Source organism: Lissotriton helveticus, chromosome 7 (genome assembly GCF_964261635.1).
Source record: "Lissotriton helveticus chromosome 7, aLisHel1.1, whole genome shotgun sequence".
NCBI classification, from domain to species: domain Eukaryota; kingdom Metazoa; phylum Chordata; class Amphibia; order Caudata; family Salamandridae; genus Lissotriton; species Lissotriton helveticus.
In genome coordinates this window covers 164,902,200-164,918,557 of record NC_136068.1, presented here as the reverse complement: position 1 = coordinate 164,918,557, position 16,358 = coordinate 164,902,200, and the positions used below count along the sequence as shown (strand labels likewise).

Below are 16,358 nucleotides of genomic sequence, written 5' to 3'. Positions count from 1 at the left end.
CTGACGTGCTTTTTGAAGGATAGTCTTCTTGGTGCGATAATCTTGGACACAGACCAGGATGTCTGGTGGCGGGACAGACGGTGCGCGCGGTCTATGCATAGCTCCGTCTCCAAGGGTCTGCCCAGGATGTGATTGAAAAGATTCCTCGTATAGGTGAACAGGTCCTTCGAGTCGTCATCCACTTTCACCCCCCGGATCCGAATGTTAAGGCACCGGGAGCGGTTTTCTAAGTCCTCAAGATGGGCTTGGAGGTCAACTTGTTGGTCATGTATCCTGAGGACCTCTTGCTGGAGTGCCTCCATCTCTGTGTCCCTCCCATCACTCTTGCCCTCCAGGTCAGCGACCCTCTCGCCAATGCCATCTAGGTCTCTACGGACCTCCTTGATCTCCGAGGTGAACTCTCGTTTAAGTGTGTGAATGTCTTCTCGGAACGCAGCAAACATGGCTTCAAGAAATGCTTTTGTAATAGACTCCGCGCCGTCGTCCCTCTGCTGTCGGGCCTGAGGCACCTGTCGCCATGCTGGAGGCTGATAGCCCAGTTTGCGCCTTCGCAAACAAGTCCTTGAGAGTCTTATCTTTGCGCACCCTGGAGGAGGACATGGTTCGCTCCCTGATATCCAAGAAGGCTACAGTAGGCCACCCCTTAACTCGACTGTGCTTTCGGGATTGGTCTCCCCCTGGTAACACGTGCCAGTGCGAAAACGCAGCACTTTGGGGGAGTCCTGAGATCGGGTCTAGGACAAGGTGGCCCCGAGGTTAGACCCCCCAGTCACTTCTTGCAGGGCCCTGCAATCAGCAGGCCCCGGACCTAGCCACTGCCACCACCGCTCACCGAAGACCTGCGGCACCAGCCGGACTTCCCCCTCACAATTGTAATCTCGCAGGTCATTTCTAAAGCCAGGGTACCAGATTAGGGGCTCAAACGTCTGGGGTGTAGCAGCTCTATACCCCAAGCGTGGTGTATCTCAGCAGTGTGGTGGCCCTCCGTCTCACAGTTCCCTGCAACCTAGAGTGCCGCCCCTGACTCCTATGATGGCGGCGCCGGGTCTGTCTCTCCGCGCCGCTCACCATGGCAGGTTCCTGTCGTCAAAAGGCCCCCCCACTCCTCCCTCTGGTATCAGGGGTCCATCCGCCTGGGCCAGCTCGACTATTGGGGAGCACCAAGCAAGTCTCTCCATCTCAGATTGCTGGGGGCCGTTGACTGCAAGTTCCAGCCCCTGGCACCGCACCCTCCAAGCTCCACAGCACTCCGGCCCGTGCTGTGGTCGTGCTGCCTCGCAGGGCTCTCTCGGGTTGTCTGCCTCCTGCGCCGCAGTCCTTCCCCCAAGATGGCGGCACCAGCCCGGGCGTCCCGCGGCACCTCAAGCCTCCACTGCGGGCGACAGCCGATATAACGCCCTGCAGCTCTCCGCTCCGGCAGCAGTGCCCCTCGCCACTACTTCGAACGGGCACCCGCACAGGCTCAGGTCTCCCGCTGCTCGGCTGCTACCTCCGGCCTCTCCGCCCTGCGAGCTTTACGAACTGCCAGCCTGCCAACTGCTGTCAAACGTCCCCTCAGAGGCCGTTTACAAAGTGCTTTTTTACGCACCGATGCAAAGGAATAAAAGGCATTGTCATTTACAAGGCCAATAGCTCAAACTTTAATAATGCGAGACCTATTGCATTGTAAATGCTTGTTTTTAATATACTCTTTGGGGAGACTTAATAGAACGTTTTACTCCACCAAGATGTATTTAAAATCTTCACACTAATCACTCTGCAATCCCCACCTGCACCATCTAGCTCACATAGGGTTAGCAAAAAAAAACTGAAGGCTGCCCTCCCCGAGTGGGACTTGTAGCCACACCCAAAAGGAAGGGGTGTAAGGATGAACCCTATGATGAAGCATGCCGCCTTCTGGTGGCTGACGGATCACGTCCTTTACACATAAATTGTTTTGTATTAGGAGACTTATGCCTTGGTTTGGTGATTGTACCAACTTGACAATCCCCTGCAGAGTCAGTACCATGGGGTGAGGCTGGGGTCCTGACCCTGCAGAGGAGCAGAGGGTGGTGCGGAGTGTGCTGTGTGGTCAGTACCATGGGGTTGAGGACACACTGGCGCCCGTGAAAGGGTGGAGGGGGGATGAGGAGTGTGCTAAGAGCTCAATAACATGGGGTGAGTGTGGTGTCCTGTCTCTGCAGAGCAGTGGAGAGTAGTGTGGAATGTGCTGCGGGGTCAGTACAATGGAGCCAAGGTCACACTGGGGCCCAGCCACTGTGGAGGGAGTCACACTGGAGTCCCGGGTGACACTGGGGGCCGGGCCCCTGTGGAGGGAGTCACACTGGTGTCCCGGGTCAGCGATGGAGGAGGGTGAGGTGTGACGGTGGGATCAGTACTAAGGGGCTGGGGTCTCACTGGAGGCTACGGGTGTTTGGGGGGGGTGTTACCACAGAGTTTGCTGTGGCGTCAGCATGGACTGGGGTGCCACTGGGTCCCGGATCCTGTAGACCGGTGTGCTGTGGGGTCCGTACCAATGGGTGCAGGCCACACTGGGGGCCGTAGCAGAGGGCGCCGAGTGTGTTGTGAGGTCAATACCACAGGGCTGGGGGTCACACAGAGGGACTGGCCCCTGTGGAGTGTTCTGTGGGGTCCGTACCAATGGGCTGGGGTCCGGTTCAGACACAGCGTGGGAGTGGGGTGTGGAGTGTACGCTGGGATAATTACCAAGGGGCTGGAGTCACACTGGAGGCTACGGGTGGTTGGGGGAGGGTCCACGGAGTGTGATGAAGGGTCAGTGTCAAAGGGGTGGGTCCAGCCACGCCGCAGCGATGGAATGGGGCTCCAAGTGTGCTGAATGTGTCAGTACCATGGGAGTGGAGTCAAACGGGAGGCCCTGTGCAGCGACAGAGGCGTGAGGTGAGCTGAGGAGTCAGTACCCTGGGGCCACACAGGAGTGCTGTGCATTCAGTACCATGGAACTGAGCTCACACTAGGGGCCCGGCCCCTGCGCCACGGCCAAATAAGAGACCCAAAGTTAGACCAGGTCCACGGCCAAATAAGAGACAAAGTTAGAACAGATCCACGGCCAAGGTAAGTGACCCAGTTAGAACAGGTCCATGGCCAAGTTAAGTGACACAAAGTTAGAACAGGTCCATGGCCAAATATGAGACACAAAGTTGGAATAGCTCCACGGACAAGTTAAGTGGCACAAACTTAAGAGGGAGAAGTGTGGCTCAGCTGCCAGGACGGCTGACACCGGAGCTTAGGGCTCATGGTTCAATCCCCGGCTCCGGCGGCAGCTCAGCCTAACACCATGTGACTCTGGGCAATAGCTTGCTTAATCTTCCTGACAGCCCCCAGTGCCTCGAGACCCTGAGGGGTGATTAGTTTGCGCTTTACAAATACAGGGTTATTATTAAACGTAGAACAGGTCCACGGCCAAGTTAAGTGACACACAGTTAGAACAGGTCCAGGCTTCAGAGGCTCACTACAGCAAAGAGGGAGCTGCAAGACTACAAAGGGTTGCAGATCAGAGACAAGCTGTACTTCAGGCACCAAGTGCTCCTGCACAGTATGTACAGCAGCAGTTACAGGAAGGACAGGCACAGAGATGAGTCTTAGTACAGGGAAACTGCCCTGAAGCAGAAACAGACAAGACAATGGCTAAACACAGGCCTAGAGACCAGACCCTCAGTGCAGGGGAGTGACACAGCAGCAGGTACAGAGCTAAAGGTAAGAGAAAGAAACTTTCCCCTGCGCCTCTGCTCCCATCACCCGGATAAGCATTTGTTGGTGACACGCTACTCCTTCTTCAGACCAAGACCCAGACAGCGAACCATGCAGAGAACGAGTGTTCACAGGTGTGATTGGTTTATGCTCTTTTTAATCTCATATATTTGTATGGTGGGTATAATCCCAAAATGTTGTTGAACGTCATATAACCATAGGCTGTTTTTTGTTTTGTACACGGCTTCAAATAAAGAAGAAAAGACTATCAGAACTGAGTTCTCAACTTCTTATATTCATACGACGTTCAACACAACATTTTGGGATTATACCCACCCCACAAATATGAGATTAAAAAGAGCACAAACCAATCACACATGTGAATACTTACTTTGGAACAGGTGGCTTCTGGGTGAAACCACCGTTTTGGTATGTGCCACAGCTCAAATTGGGTCCTGACAAATATTGTGTGTGAATCCTGGTAACACCCACCAGCTACAAAGAACATGCAGAGGATGAGACTGACGGAGAGAGCGCAAGAGGGACATACAGAGGAAGAAAAACAAAGTCGGAGACACAAAAGGAAAGACGGGAAGAGACGTGCAGACACAGGAGAAAATTAAAGAGAAGGATAGAGGCTGAGGCCTACAGACAGCAGACAGAGATGGAGAGAAAGGATAGGAGAGAGGATGGAGAGGCTGGGATAATAATCTAGACAACCACACGAAGAATAACGGAGAGAGAGAAATAGTGAGTTGAATAGTTAAAGACCCGTTTATTCCATGTATTTAGATTGTTGATAAATTCATCCTGTGGTCTGGGATGGAGGAACTCCCAACAGCGTGCGCCATGAAGGATATAACACCTCCCAAACTAGACAACAGGCAGCATCTGCCAGGCCTTGGTCAACGACACGTGAGGTAAGGCTGGGGTGTGCACATTTCACAAGCCTTGTGAAGGGTGACACGGTACACATTGTGAGGGGTTGAGGTCTTATGTATATGTAAGGGGTGACTGAAAGAGTGATGGCAGCTTCCCATTGGGTTAGAATGAAAGAAGACACATAACGAGTGACTTGTGACGCAGTAAGTGCTTGGGGTGGGAGACAGGCTAATTAAGATTTGCATTCTCTTCTCCCCACCCCGAGCCCCGCGTTCCCACTGAAAAGCCAGTGTGAGCTACTCTCTTCCCTTGTCCATTCCGCCTGTAGATGGACAACCTTTGAACTTTGCCCCCCTTTCAGAGAGTGAACCCATTCAGCAGGGTGTGGTGGATTGAGAAGTCACACAGAAAGGCCCGTGACAGCCTGACAGATGCTGGAATGAACCTGTCACAGGCTGGTGACCTCCCTGTGACAGGTCTGCGAGGGTCCTCCATTGTTAAAACTCATGCTTAAGGCCCGCCGCCTTAACCGAAGTTGGGGGACATCTAACCTCCAGTTTCTGCGCTCTTTCTCGTGCCCCCACCAACTCCTCCGCCGTCATCCTATTACTAGCCGGCTCACCCCTGACTCCTCGCGCCTCTGCCCTGCACTCTCTTCTGTCAGTTCTTTGAGTCCGTCTTCTACTTCCAAACCCCATCTTTTGCGTGTGACCTACGGATGTGGATCGAAGGGTCACCGGACTAATGCTGAGGGAGTCTGACACATGACCTCTTCAGCCCCACGCGTGTGCAGCCTCACAGTGGCGCCAGTCTTTAAACTGAGCGACTACAACCCAGCCTTATTGGCATTTTCGATGCAGCCGACCGGCGTGTGCCTGACTCTGCACCATCCTGACTGGTATTCAGATCTGGGACAGGTGAGCGCACTGCAGGCGATAGAGGCGCTGTGCATAGAGGGGGGGGCGGTGTGTCTGTCTGTGTGTCTGTCTGTGTGTCTGTCTGTGTGTCTGTCTGTGTGTCTGTCTGTGTGTGTGTCTGTGTGTATCTGTGCGCGCGTGTCTCTGTGCGCGCGTGTCTCTGCGCGCGTGTCTCTGCGCGCACGTGTGTCTGTGCGCGCGTGTGTCTGTGCGCGCGTGTGTCTGTGCGCGCGTGTCTGTGCAAGCGTCCTGATTCGATTCCGGCATGCTGTTCACCGGAGCAATGGGCGCGCAACATGATCAGATTCCTGAGGCTGCGTGTGCCCATCTCCTGTCTCCTTGAAAGCATAGCCGGTGACTATAGGTCTCGCAGGCAAGACAGTGCTTTCGCGCTGTAATCGCCAGGTGCGAGACCTAAAAAAGGACTGAAAATGTTAGCTACTATTGAATTGTCTGTGTTGTGTTTTTTTAGTTTTGAAAATGTGTTAAAAATGCCTTCAGGATCGGACACAGTCTCTGAGGTACTCCACACTTTACCAGTTTACAGAGAATACCTGTGATGGATTCCTAGGATTACAAGTTAATAGTTTTTCATTATTACAAAAATGTTGAATCCAACAGCCTAAGTGATCACCAAAGCTAATCTGTGATAACCCATCCGCTCTGTTCCATCAGTCTTACGCTGGTTGTTGGTAAGAGGTAAATTATGCAACTTGAAATCCACCAAAGTACTTTGATCTTATAAATGAGCTTTAGTAGGTAGGGCAAGCTCTACACTCTGATCATTTGGTTTGCTTAGAGGAAGTTATGGTTTAGAGCACATTCTGCTTCGAGGCCCTCATAAGCAAAAGAAAAAGTAAATCAGCTAGCTCTTGCCTGTGTTTGATTAATATATTTTGCAAATGTAGGGGCCTTCCTCGCATACTTTCGTCCACTTATCGCAAGGGGCATCCTTTTGTATTCTAGTTCAGAATGGATTGAGATCTATTCTTTTGTTATAGGGTGGTATTTCTTTCTTTGTACTCATGTAGCTGCTTTCACAATGTGTTTTCTTATACATTGAATTAAGATGTAAATAGCAAGCTAACCTGTGAGTATGTTTGAATATTGTTTTAGACGCCGGTGAAGAAAACTGGGGATGGAAGAAAAGTAACGTTTTTTGAGCCAGGCTCAATTGAAGAGAGCGCAGGGTGTAAGTTGTATTTCTTCCTCTTTGTTTTCGTTTGCACAGTGTAGTATGATGGTGCTGGGATGTAATATGGGAACTAGTGTTTGATTGTCTCCATACTTGGATATGTTTGCTGACTAGTTTAACGCTTGTTCTTGAGCTGTGAATTTACCTAAAGTATGTAATGTATTTTGTTTTTAACTCTTTTTATTGCATTTTTCAAAAACAGTACAACCAAGCAGTGATTGAATGGCAGGCGGCCCGCAAGATGCCGGGCCAACAGCATTGTGCAGACTAATGGAAATATTCCCAATCATTTTACATAACATAAATATCTGATAGAGACTACTAGCCGCAGATTCCTTAACGTAGAATTATCCCCAGGCGTAAGACTGGATCCGACGTCAGCGAGGTCAAATAAGTCCCACCCCGGTGCGCCTACATCCTTTTTTTTCTTTTCCGCGTGCAATGCGGATCCGGATCATGCTCCTGGCCTGTTTCGGGCCTTTCCCTTTCGTTTGTTGTGTGTGTGTGTGTGGGAACAGTGTGCGAATTCCTTCGGGCTTTAAGACCTGCTCGTCTTGTGCACGACAGATGTCGGCGACGGATTCTCACCCCATCTGCATTTAGTGTTTGGGGGAACACTACAACTCCACTGATTGTGAGGCGTGCCAGCAGATGAACCCGAAGTCCCGGCGGGAGCGCAGGATGAAACATCTTTCAGCCCGCATGTCGCAGTCGTCGCCACGTCCGGCCCCTGCGGAGGGTTTCAGGAATAGGCATTTCCGTCTTCGACATCGGCCTTCCCCCAGGCCGCAAGAGCGTCACTCATCTGTTGGTAAGTTTCGCAGTTAGTCCCTGAGGGCTGGTTCCCGGCCTGTTGGGGGAGCTGGCTCTCCGAAGGTGGTGCGGCCCGCGTGTTGTCCTCCTATCTACTGTTTCCCTGTGTGGGGGCGTCTAGAGCCAGATTGAGACATATGTGGCGGTCTTGCAGGCCTCGCTGGCATCTCCTCCTCCTCCTTCACCTCCTGGGATGTCTGCGAATCCCTTGCCGTGTGTGGGGCCCTCCGCGGCATCGCCGGTGGCTCAGACCCCGGCGCCGACTAGTTCGAAGGATGTGGTGACCTTCGGGGGTCCCTCCTTCGGACCACTGCGCCTCTGCTTTGCTGGAAACTCCTGCGGAAGTCCCTGTTGTGTCGCGGGAGGTTGCGGGGTCTTGGGTCGCACCCCGAGCCCCTCTCGGCCCTCGGGACAGGCGATGGCTTCGTCCGAGATGATGCTGCGTAGGCGCCGGCGACTGCTAGCCCTGGCGGCGCCACAGGGGCTGGTGGATGGCCCTTCTCGCCCCGTCACGGGCTGAGGCTGGCGGGGGACCCCTCGTCCTCCGGTCCCTCTCATCACTCCACGCAGGCGGCTGCCTCATCGGAGGTCGGGTCGGCGCCGCTCCTTCGCTGCCCCGGCTCTGGCCCAGCCCCGGTCTCCTGCACCGTGCGCTGTGGCGGAGGTCGTCCCGTGTCTCCCCTGGCATCAGACGACGATGTCCTTCCTCAGATTGCAGACTCTATGGCGCCAGGGCGGCGTTGGGTCGTTGACTCCTCTTAGGACACCTCCTCTTCTCCTGAGGTTCGGCGCTTGCTAGTTTCTTCCTCGCCGCCGCGTCGTGGCTTTTTCCCTGACGTAGTCGAAGGACGGCTCCTCGCCATCGCCGCGGTCTTCGGAGGCTCCGCTGGTCCCTCACTCCATGGTCCCTCTTTCTGCTTTCCGGTCCTGGCCTTTCCTTCCTCCGGTTGGCCTGGGGGACGGCTGCCTTAGCTTGCAGCCGTCTCCTACTGAGGAGCTTCTTTCTCCTCCGCGGGGCCTTACGGAGGCGGGTGCTGCCTTTGCGTGCGCTGTTTTGTGCATGGATGATCCAGATTCCCATTTCCCAGCGGATCATCTTCTGGAGGTCCTCCTTCAGGGTTCTGGTGGTAGGGAGCTATTGCTTCCCTTCGATGGTTCGCTCCATTCTTCTCTTCTGGGGGCCGCCCCACCACGGGGGACCCGGTGCCCTGACACCTTCTGCACCGCGTGATCCTGTGTCTTTCACGCCATCCTTCTACCAGGGGCCTCTTTTGCAGAATGCCTTCCCCTTGTTGCGCCACTGTTGTCTCCCCCCTCGCGGGAGGCCCATTGGCTTGACTCCTAGGGGCGCAATATGTTTGCCTCCACCAGTGCGGCTCTGAGGGCCCTTAACACTCTGTGTGTTTTGGCTGGGGCCACTTCTTCCTTGTGGGACTCAGCGGAGTCCCTTATGTCTGCTGCTTCTCAGGAGGGTACCTGCGTTGATCTGTGGCACCATGTGTTGGATGGCCAGAAGCTGGCGGCGTTTATTCTTCGCTCCGCTCTGGACATCTCGGAGGTGCTTGGTGGTGCCATGGCTTCTTTGGTCGCTCTTCGGCTGCATGCCTGGCTTTGGGACAGTGTGCTCCTAGAGAACGTTCGTGAACAGCTGGTGGACCTTCCTTTCGATGGTGCTCTTTTGTTCCACGCCCCTGCGGACTCGGCTGTTCAGAGGTTCTTGGCAGGGCTACAGCAGCCTCCTCCTCAGTGTTCTGTGTGATACTGTGCATTCAAGTCCCTTGATTCGGACTATGGTGCTGTTGGCTGCTGCTCGGCCCTTTTTTGGATCGTGATTTTTTTTGTTGCTTTTGCTGAGAAGTGTTGGCCCTGAGATTAGGCCTTCTGTCCTTATTGGCTGATTAGCAAGCAGTCTGCGGGTTCTCTGCAGGTCTTTCTGTTTTTTCCGTTGATGCTGGAAGTTTTTTCCTAAAAGGGTTTCCATGTCTTGGGACGTAACCTGCCCTATGTGGGGTTCTGGTAGCTATTATATAGCTCTGTCATGTGCTGGGAGGTGTGGTCGCCTTCGGGCCTCTGCTCTCCGTGGCGTCACGGTATGTCGCAGGTGCATTCCTCTTGCTGAGGGTTTTGGAATGGCTCAAGTTGCGCCCCGGGCTGTCCTTCTCCGGCGTCGTTCAGTTGCTAGCCTGTTGTCTGTCTTGTCATAGCTCTGCCTGCTTCCGCTTCTTTTGTTGCTTGGGCCATGTGTGCGGACTTCTCCCTTGGGGTGGGTCCGGGGCATTCTTGGTCTTCCTGGCCACTGTCTTCGTCTGGCGTGTCCTGGGTGCACCGTTCTGTGCGTTGTCCACTGCGGGCTGTGCCAGTGGTGCCGTCCTGCTGTTCTTTTGTATCTCTGGCACTTTGTCGGGACGGTCGTCCTTACCTTGTCCATTGCTAGAGGCTGAGGTGTGTCGACCATCTTCCAATGGGCCCTGTCTTCAGTTCTCTCTCTCCTCCTGGGGCGGCGGTAGTTCTGGAGTTTCTTGTGCCTCATCAGGTGCTGTCTGTCCCTACAGGGTGATAGGCAGTTTCCCGTGGACGACCTCGGGCTACCCGTCTGCTACTCCTGCTTTATTGCCAAGGGCGCCGTTCTGTCTTGTCGACTGCCTTCTCTCTACCTCTTTTCCTTGGAGTCTCTATGTTGCTCATCTTCCTAGGTGCTCCTCTTCATTGCTGGGCCTTGGGGCTTCTGTTGGAGATTCTTGATGCCTTGTATGGGTGTGGGGCGCTTTGGCCTCCTTTAGCCTTGCCCTTGTTTCTCCTCCTGTTTGACGGCGGGCTGCCTCTTTTCTTGTCTTCCCGCATCCCCTTTGGGGTTGGGAGTCTTCTGGATGCAGGGATTTTCCTTGCCTCGGGGGGGCGGGTTCTTTTCCTGTCCGCTGGCCTCGTCCCCTGTGGATTCTCTATTATGTGCAGGCTGGTGGGGTCCTCTCACAGACCCTCCTCCCCCTTGGATATGGCTAGTGTATCTATTCTACGTTAAGGAATCTGCAGCTAGTAGTCTCTATCAGATGTACGAGTTACTTACCTTCGGTAACGGTGTATCTGGTAGAGACAATTCTAGCCGCAGATTCCTTCACGACCTGCCCTTCCTCCCCGTTCTGCGAGGACCTTTGGCTTGGTCTTCTGCACTCGCCTCCCTGTGGGTGGCTATGTCCTTTGAGTGCATTCTTTCGCTCCTTTTTGGCAGAATGTTGTCCTGTTATTTGTTCCGGTTCCTCCCTTTCGGTCTTGGGAGGATAGGTTATAGGTGCTTCTGTGTCCCTACGCTCTGGTTGCTCCAGGTTGGGGCTACCTTCAACCCCTTCCCTCTTCCCCTTTCAGTGCTAGGGGTGCTGGCCCCTATGCTTCTCTGCTGCCCTCTGGGTTGGGGTCTTTTGGCCAGGCCTCTGCCTTTGTTCCTTATGGGGGATGTCACATTCTGTGCTGGGGCTGTTCTGGGGTTTGTCGTTCCTTGTTTGTCCCGGACTGGTTCCCCTTCAGTGTTATTGATTGGAGTTGTAGTCCTGCTACATGTTATCATGACATTTTTTTCATATGTTCCTTGTCTCTAGGGGGGGCTATTTCCGAACTGCCAGGGTTGCCGATCAGGGCGGTGCTCTGTTCTTTATTCTTTTCCCTGCCCTTAGGGCTGCAGTGTCTGGCACTGCCCTTATGGTGTTCGTCATCATTCCTTTCCTATATTTCTGCTCTTTTGCACACTGCTCCTATACTGTTCCCACAATGTCACAGTTTTCTCTGATGGCTCCGCGTTTTGGTGCGGAAAAGTTCTCTTAAGAAAACTGACGTAGGCGCGACGGGGTGGGACTTATCTGACCTCGCTGACGTCACGTACGCGAACAACGTCAGGGCGGAGCCGCATAATGCCGTCCCCCCCGCCGCGCAAAAAAAATAATCTGGATCCAGTCTCACGCCTGGGGATAATTCTATGTTAAGGAATCTGCGGCTAGAATCGTCTCTGCCAGATACACCGTTACCGAAGGTAAGTAACTTGTACAACAAACAAAAAATAATAAAAAACCTAATACAGAGGAGCAATTTACAAAAGAATTCCAAATAATATTCACAGTACAGCAATGATCCGGTCTTTCATCTTAATACCATTATGGGTACAGCTCTTACATATTACTCAATATAGGGGTGATTCCAGAATCCCTGATTCCCGATTAGGAGTAGTTCCTGCAGCATTCATTAGCTGTGGAGTGGGCTTGCAAATAGTTTCTAAAAGGTTGCTCAATATCACATGAATGTGAGGTGGTGGGTAAAAGTGTGGCATATATGTCGCTCATAGTATCGCAATAGGTGAGGTCACGAAGCAGAGTTTGCACTCCCCCAATATATTGAAACCAGTCGCTTGGCGATCAACATGGCAATGGCAGAGAATCGTCGTATACTTCTCTTGAGTGGCTTGACCTATCCCAACAGGCTCATTAACGGTTTAGGGGGTATAGTGTGTTCTACCATGGCAGACCGGGGGGGGGAGAAAGGGTGATCCCTGCTAAATACCACAGTGATCACAGGGACAAGTTTGCCTTCTGTTTGCTGTTGGTAGAGTGTCCCAGGGTTGTGTTCTGTGACAGAGGGATGAGAGATCAATAGTAATAAGTCCAAGGTCGCTTCGTCTTGAGCGCAGGCGAACAATGTGGGTCCAGGGTGGATCTGGCAGATGAGCAAAGCATCCTATGAGGCAATCAGTCTGCAGACATGTTGTATGGCATAGCGGTCAAAGGCCAATGTACAGCGCAACAGAGAAGCGCCCCTTCAGTGTAGGCCCAGTGCCCTGGCCTCCTTCAGTGGTTGTGGTTAGAGGGCTGCACCCCTCTTCGCAGCACTGCAGTATCTGGTGCAGCTATACACTGATGGGATAATTAAGACTACAGTTCTAAAGTGGAGGGGATGGCCAGAGGGGCCCATGTCACAGTTCAGCGAAGGGCCAAATGAAATATTCCTGCAAGGGGCACCCCGAGCTGGGTGGCAGTAATATGGATGTACAATGCAGCTCCCAGCTTAACATCAGGGCGTGGTTGCATGCAGGGTGGCCCGGCTCGGGAGGTGGCATGTGTGTGAAGAACCCCATGCCATTCCCCTGGCTCTGTGGCCCCCGATAGTGGCAGTTGTCGACAGGAACAGCTGGATATATATATTTTTGCAGCGTAAATCTTTCTGGATTCACTATGCTGTGCATATTCCGCAATCTGGTGGTTGGGTCCGGAATCGTAGTCTTTTTTGCTCTTTTTTGCTCTTTTTTGAAGTTTTTTTTCTGTAGCCCAGGTGGGCGTCGACGTCCCACCATTTGGTGTACCTTCGGTGACGCGGCATGCTTCCGGCGGAAGCTCCCACCCTTGGGCGCCATCTTCAGATTCTTTTTTCCGCCGTTGGGTCTGGATCGTCGCGTGAAGCTCCAGAAGTTTTGGAGGAGAAAAGGAGGAAATACAACAACTCTTCGACGGTAAAGACCTGAGAAGATTGGGAGAAGAAGACCATCAGAGAAGAGACGACAAAGAAAGGGAAGAACTTCGAGATCTTCGACGTCCTTGGAGGAATGCGCACACAGGGGGCCCCCTGAGCGCAGGGATGTACAAGACACCCTTTAAATTCTGCAAAAACTGCCACCACAAGTTCGCGCAGAAGGACCAGCACCCGGTCTGCAACCTCTGCCTGCCAATCGACTACGAGAGCAGAGACTGCAACGCCTGCTCCGTCTTCAAGCCGGAGACACTCCGAGTTCGAGAGAGACAGAGGACAGCTCACCACACGATGCAGGGCAAGGGCCAGACCCCGACGCTTTACGAACCGGGCCTCTCCACCGACGACGAGGATAACATCGCTGAGGGTCCAGATGACTTCACCGTCGCAGAGACCGTTAAGAAAACGCCTGACAAGGTTGGAGAGTCTACGACTCCGAAAACACCCACAGGGCCTCGAAAGCCAGAGGCAGACTTTCGAAAGTCAGAGCCCAGAGCCTCGAAAGGAGCACCGGCGCCGAAAACTTCGACGACCGAAGCTGCATCCTCCGAAAGAGAGCCCAGCGGATCCTTCGAGAGGCCGAAGACAGGCGAAAAGCAAAGGTCGTCGAAGCAAGCCCCCGAAAAAGGGTCTTCAACTTCGAAGGAAAAGGAGCCGAAGAAAGCTTCGACGTCGTTGACGCCGTCTAAGAGAGCAGCCGAAACGCTCGACGACGAGCAGGCCGCAGAGATGCAGAGAAAGAAAAGAAGGCTCGAGGCCGAGATGGAGAACATCCTTCAGAGAAAGAAAGACTTCGAGGAAAGGATGAGAAGTTACAAGATCCCCTCGAAGCCAGCAACGGCCGTCGCTGAGGTGCAGGAGCACCATGAGTTCGACGTCGAGGAGGCGCCAAAAACTCCGGAGCCCGCGGAGCACGAAGAGGAAGAGGACCTCTATTACACAGAAGGGGATTATGGGGAGCAGCAGTCAAGCTACGGCTCAGGATCATCGACGGCCCAAGACCAGGAATGGCAGGACATCGATGCCGAAAACCCGGAGGAGGCTGTGGAGACATACCCCTCGAGGCCTTCGCCGCCCGATGACATTGGGGCATACAATGAGGTTGTCAGGAGGCCAGCAGCAGCTTATGGGGTTAAGCTGGAAGAGGAGAAGCCAAAAGCAGATTTCCTGCTAGAAACATTGCTCCCCACGCAGACAAGAAGCCAATTCTTGCCCATGCTCAAGAATATCACTGACCAGGGGAAGGAAGCTTTCAAAGAGCCGGCTACATGCAGATCAGTAACGCCGAGGACGGAGAAGAAATACAAATTCTCCTCCCAGGACCCGGCTTACATCAAGGGGTCCGTCACAGCAGATTCAATAATCGCTGCAACGGCCAGAAGGGCCAACGTCCCAACAACATCTGGGCCTCCACCTGACAAGGAAAGCAGGAGGATGGACCTAACGGGCAGGAAAATAGAGAGGAACGCCGCAATGCACTGGCGGATGGCTAACTCCAATGCCCTCCTGAATAGACATCAATACCAGCATTGGGATGAGATGGGCCAATTGCTCAAGCACCTCCCGGAGCAATACCGTGAGAGGGCATCGCACCTTGTGGAAGAGGGGGAAAGCATTGCTAACTCGTGCCTGAAGACAGCCTTGAATGGGGCAGAAACATCCAGCAGACTGATGGCTATAGGCATCACAGAGAGAAAGCAAGCCTGGCTCAGGATCTCAGGCTTCAAAACTGAGGTTCAGAACAACATCCTGAACACACCATTCAATGGTGAGACACTGTTCGGAGCCCCAGTTGATGAGAAGCTCACCCAACTGAAGGACAACGAGACGGCATGGTCTATGGGGGCCCTGCAATTCAGGGGGATGAGAAGGGGCACTCCTACACAGAGGCCGAACGGCAGGGGTGGAAACCAGCAAGGACAATCACACCAGACGTTCCACCAGGGGCAACAGAGTGACAACCAAAGTCACCAGGGCCAGCAGAGGCAAAACTGGAACTATCAGAACAGGGGCCAGTCCTTTCGATCAAGAGGAAACGGACGGGCCAGAGAAGGAGAGGCGGTGAACAACCCCCCTCTAAGTGACTGCACACGGGAAAAGGTGCTCACCCACTCGAACCCTCCGGGGGAGGAGCACGGAAAAACAAGGAGGAGAGGGCTACACGGACAAGACACAAAGGAACATGTAACACCAGTAGGAGGCAGGCTGAGATTTTTTCTCCAGGAGTGGAGAAAAATAACCACAGACAAGTGGATACTCAACATCATGCAGTTCGGATACTGCATAGAGTTGGAAAAAAGACCACCAAGCAGAAAGCCAAAGAAAAGAGAGCACTCGGGAAGAGAGCTGCAATTGCTCCAAGAAGAAGCTCAAGAACTCCTCCTCAAAGAGGCCATCGAACCGGTCCCATTCAAAGAACGGAACAGGGGAGTGTACTCCAGCTACTTCCTGGTGCCAAAAGTGGACGAAAGCCTAAGACCCATCCTGGACCTACGGTTCCTAAACAAATATGTAAAGACCCAAAAATTCAAGATGACGTCCCTACAAAAGGTCATCCCGCAGATAAAGGCCGGGGACTTCTTGCCCACCATAGACCTCAGAGATGCGTACCTGAACATCCCCATGAACAGGCAGCACAAGCACATACTAAGATTCACAGTAAACAAGGATCACTACCAATTCACAACCCTGGCATTCGGTCTAAAGTCCGCACCAAGGGTGTTCACCAAATGCCTCGCAGCAGTGGCCGCACATCTGCGAAGGAAGGGGATACACGTGTACCCCTACCTTGACGACTGGCTCATAAAGGCAAGCTCTTGCAGGACATGCAAGGACCACGCAGAGCAGGTCACAAGAACGCTAACAGACCTGGGATTCTCCATACACTGGGGAAAATGCTCAATGGAACCGGAGCAGGTGAAATTCTTCCTGGGAGCTCAAATCGACACCGTCCAATGCAGGGTGTTACCCAGCGAAAAGAGAACACTCAGCCTACTGAGGGAGAAACGTCACTACCAGAAGGGGCGAGCTCTGACAGTGAGGACAGTGAGCAAGATCTTGGGAATGATGGTGTCATGCATACACCTGGTCCCCAATGTACGCCTACAGATGAGACCACTCCAAGAGTGGCTGCAACAGCAATGGTCACAAGCTACAGGAAGTTGGGAGGATCTAGTGGTTGTAACGCACAGGGTGCAGGAGGAAATAAAGTGGTGGACCAAAGAAAGGATAACAGTAGGGAAACCTCTAACACCACCGGACCCAACAGAGACCATCACCACAGACGCATACCAGAAGGGATGGGGCGCACACATGAACAGGCTCAGAGTGAGGGGTCTGTG

General features: G+C 53.3%; 2 protein-coding genes across 5 annotated transcripts in view; both read left to right on the top strand.

Annotated features, from left to right (window-relative positions):
• Nucleotides 1–16,358, top strand: part of STAU1 (staufen double-stranded RNA binding protein 1) — a 383,483-nt gene that overhangs the window by 215,419 nt on the left and 151,706 nt on the right. For all 4 annotated transcript variants that reach the window (XM_078651853.1, XM_078651856.1, XM_078651855.1 and 1 more), the window contains one exon: nucleotides 6,624–6,699. In XM_078651853.1, the coding sequence (XP_078507979.1) occupies nucleotides 6,624–6,699 (76 nt within the window). The remainder of the gene's footprint in view (nucleotides 1–6,623; nucleotides 6,700–16,358) is intronic.
• On the top strand, nucleotides 13,669–16,283 carry LOC144768296 (uncharacterized). Its single transcript, XM_078651857.1, has 2 exons — nucleotides 13,669–14,642; nucleotides 15,022–16,283. Exons 1-2 carry the CDS (start codon nucleotides 13,747–13,749, stop codon nucleotides 15,080–15,082), a joined length of 957 nt encoding a protein of 318 aa, XP_078507983.1. The 5' UTR covers nucleotides 13,669–13,746; the 3' UTR covers nucleotides 15,083–16,283.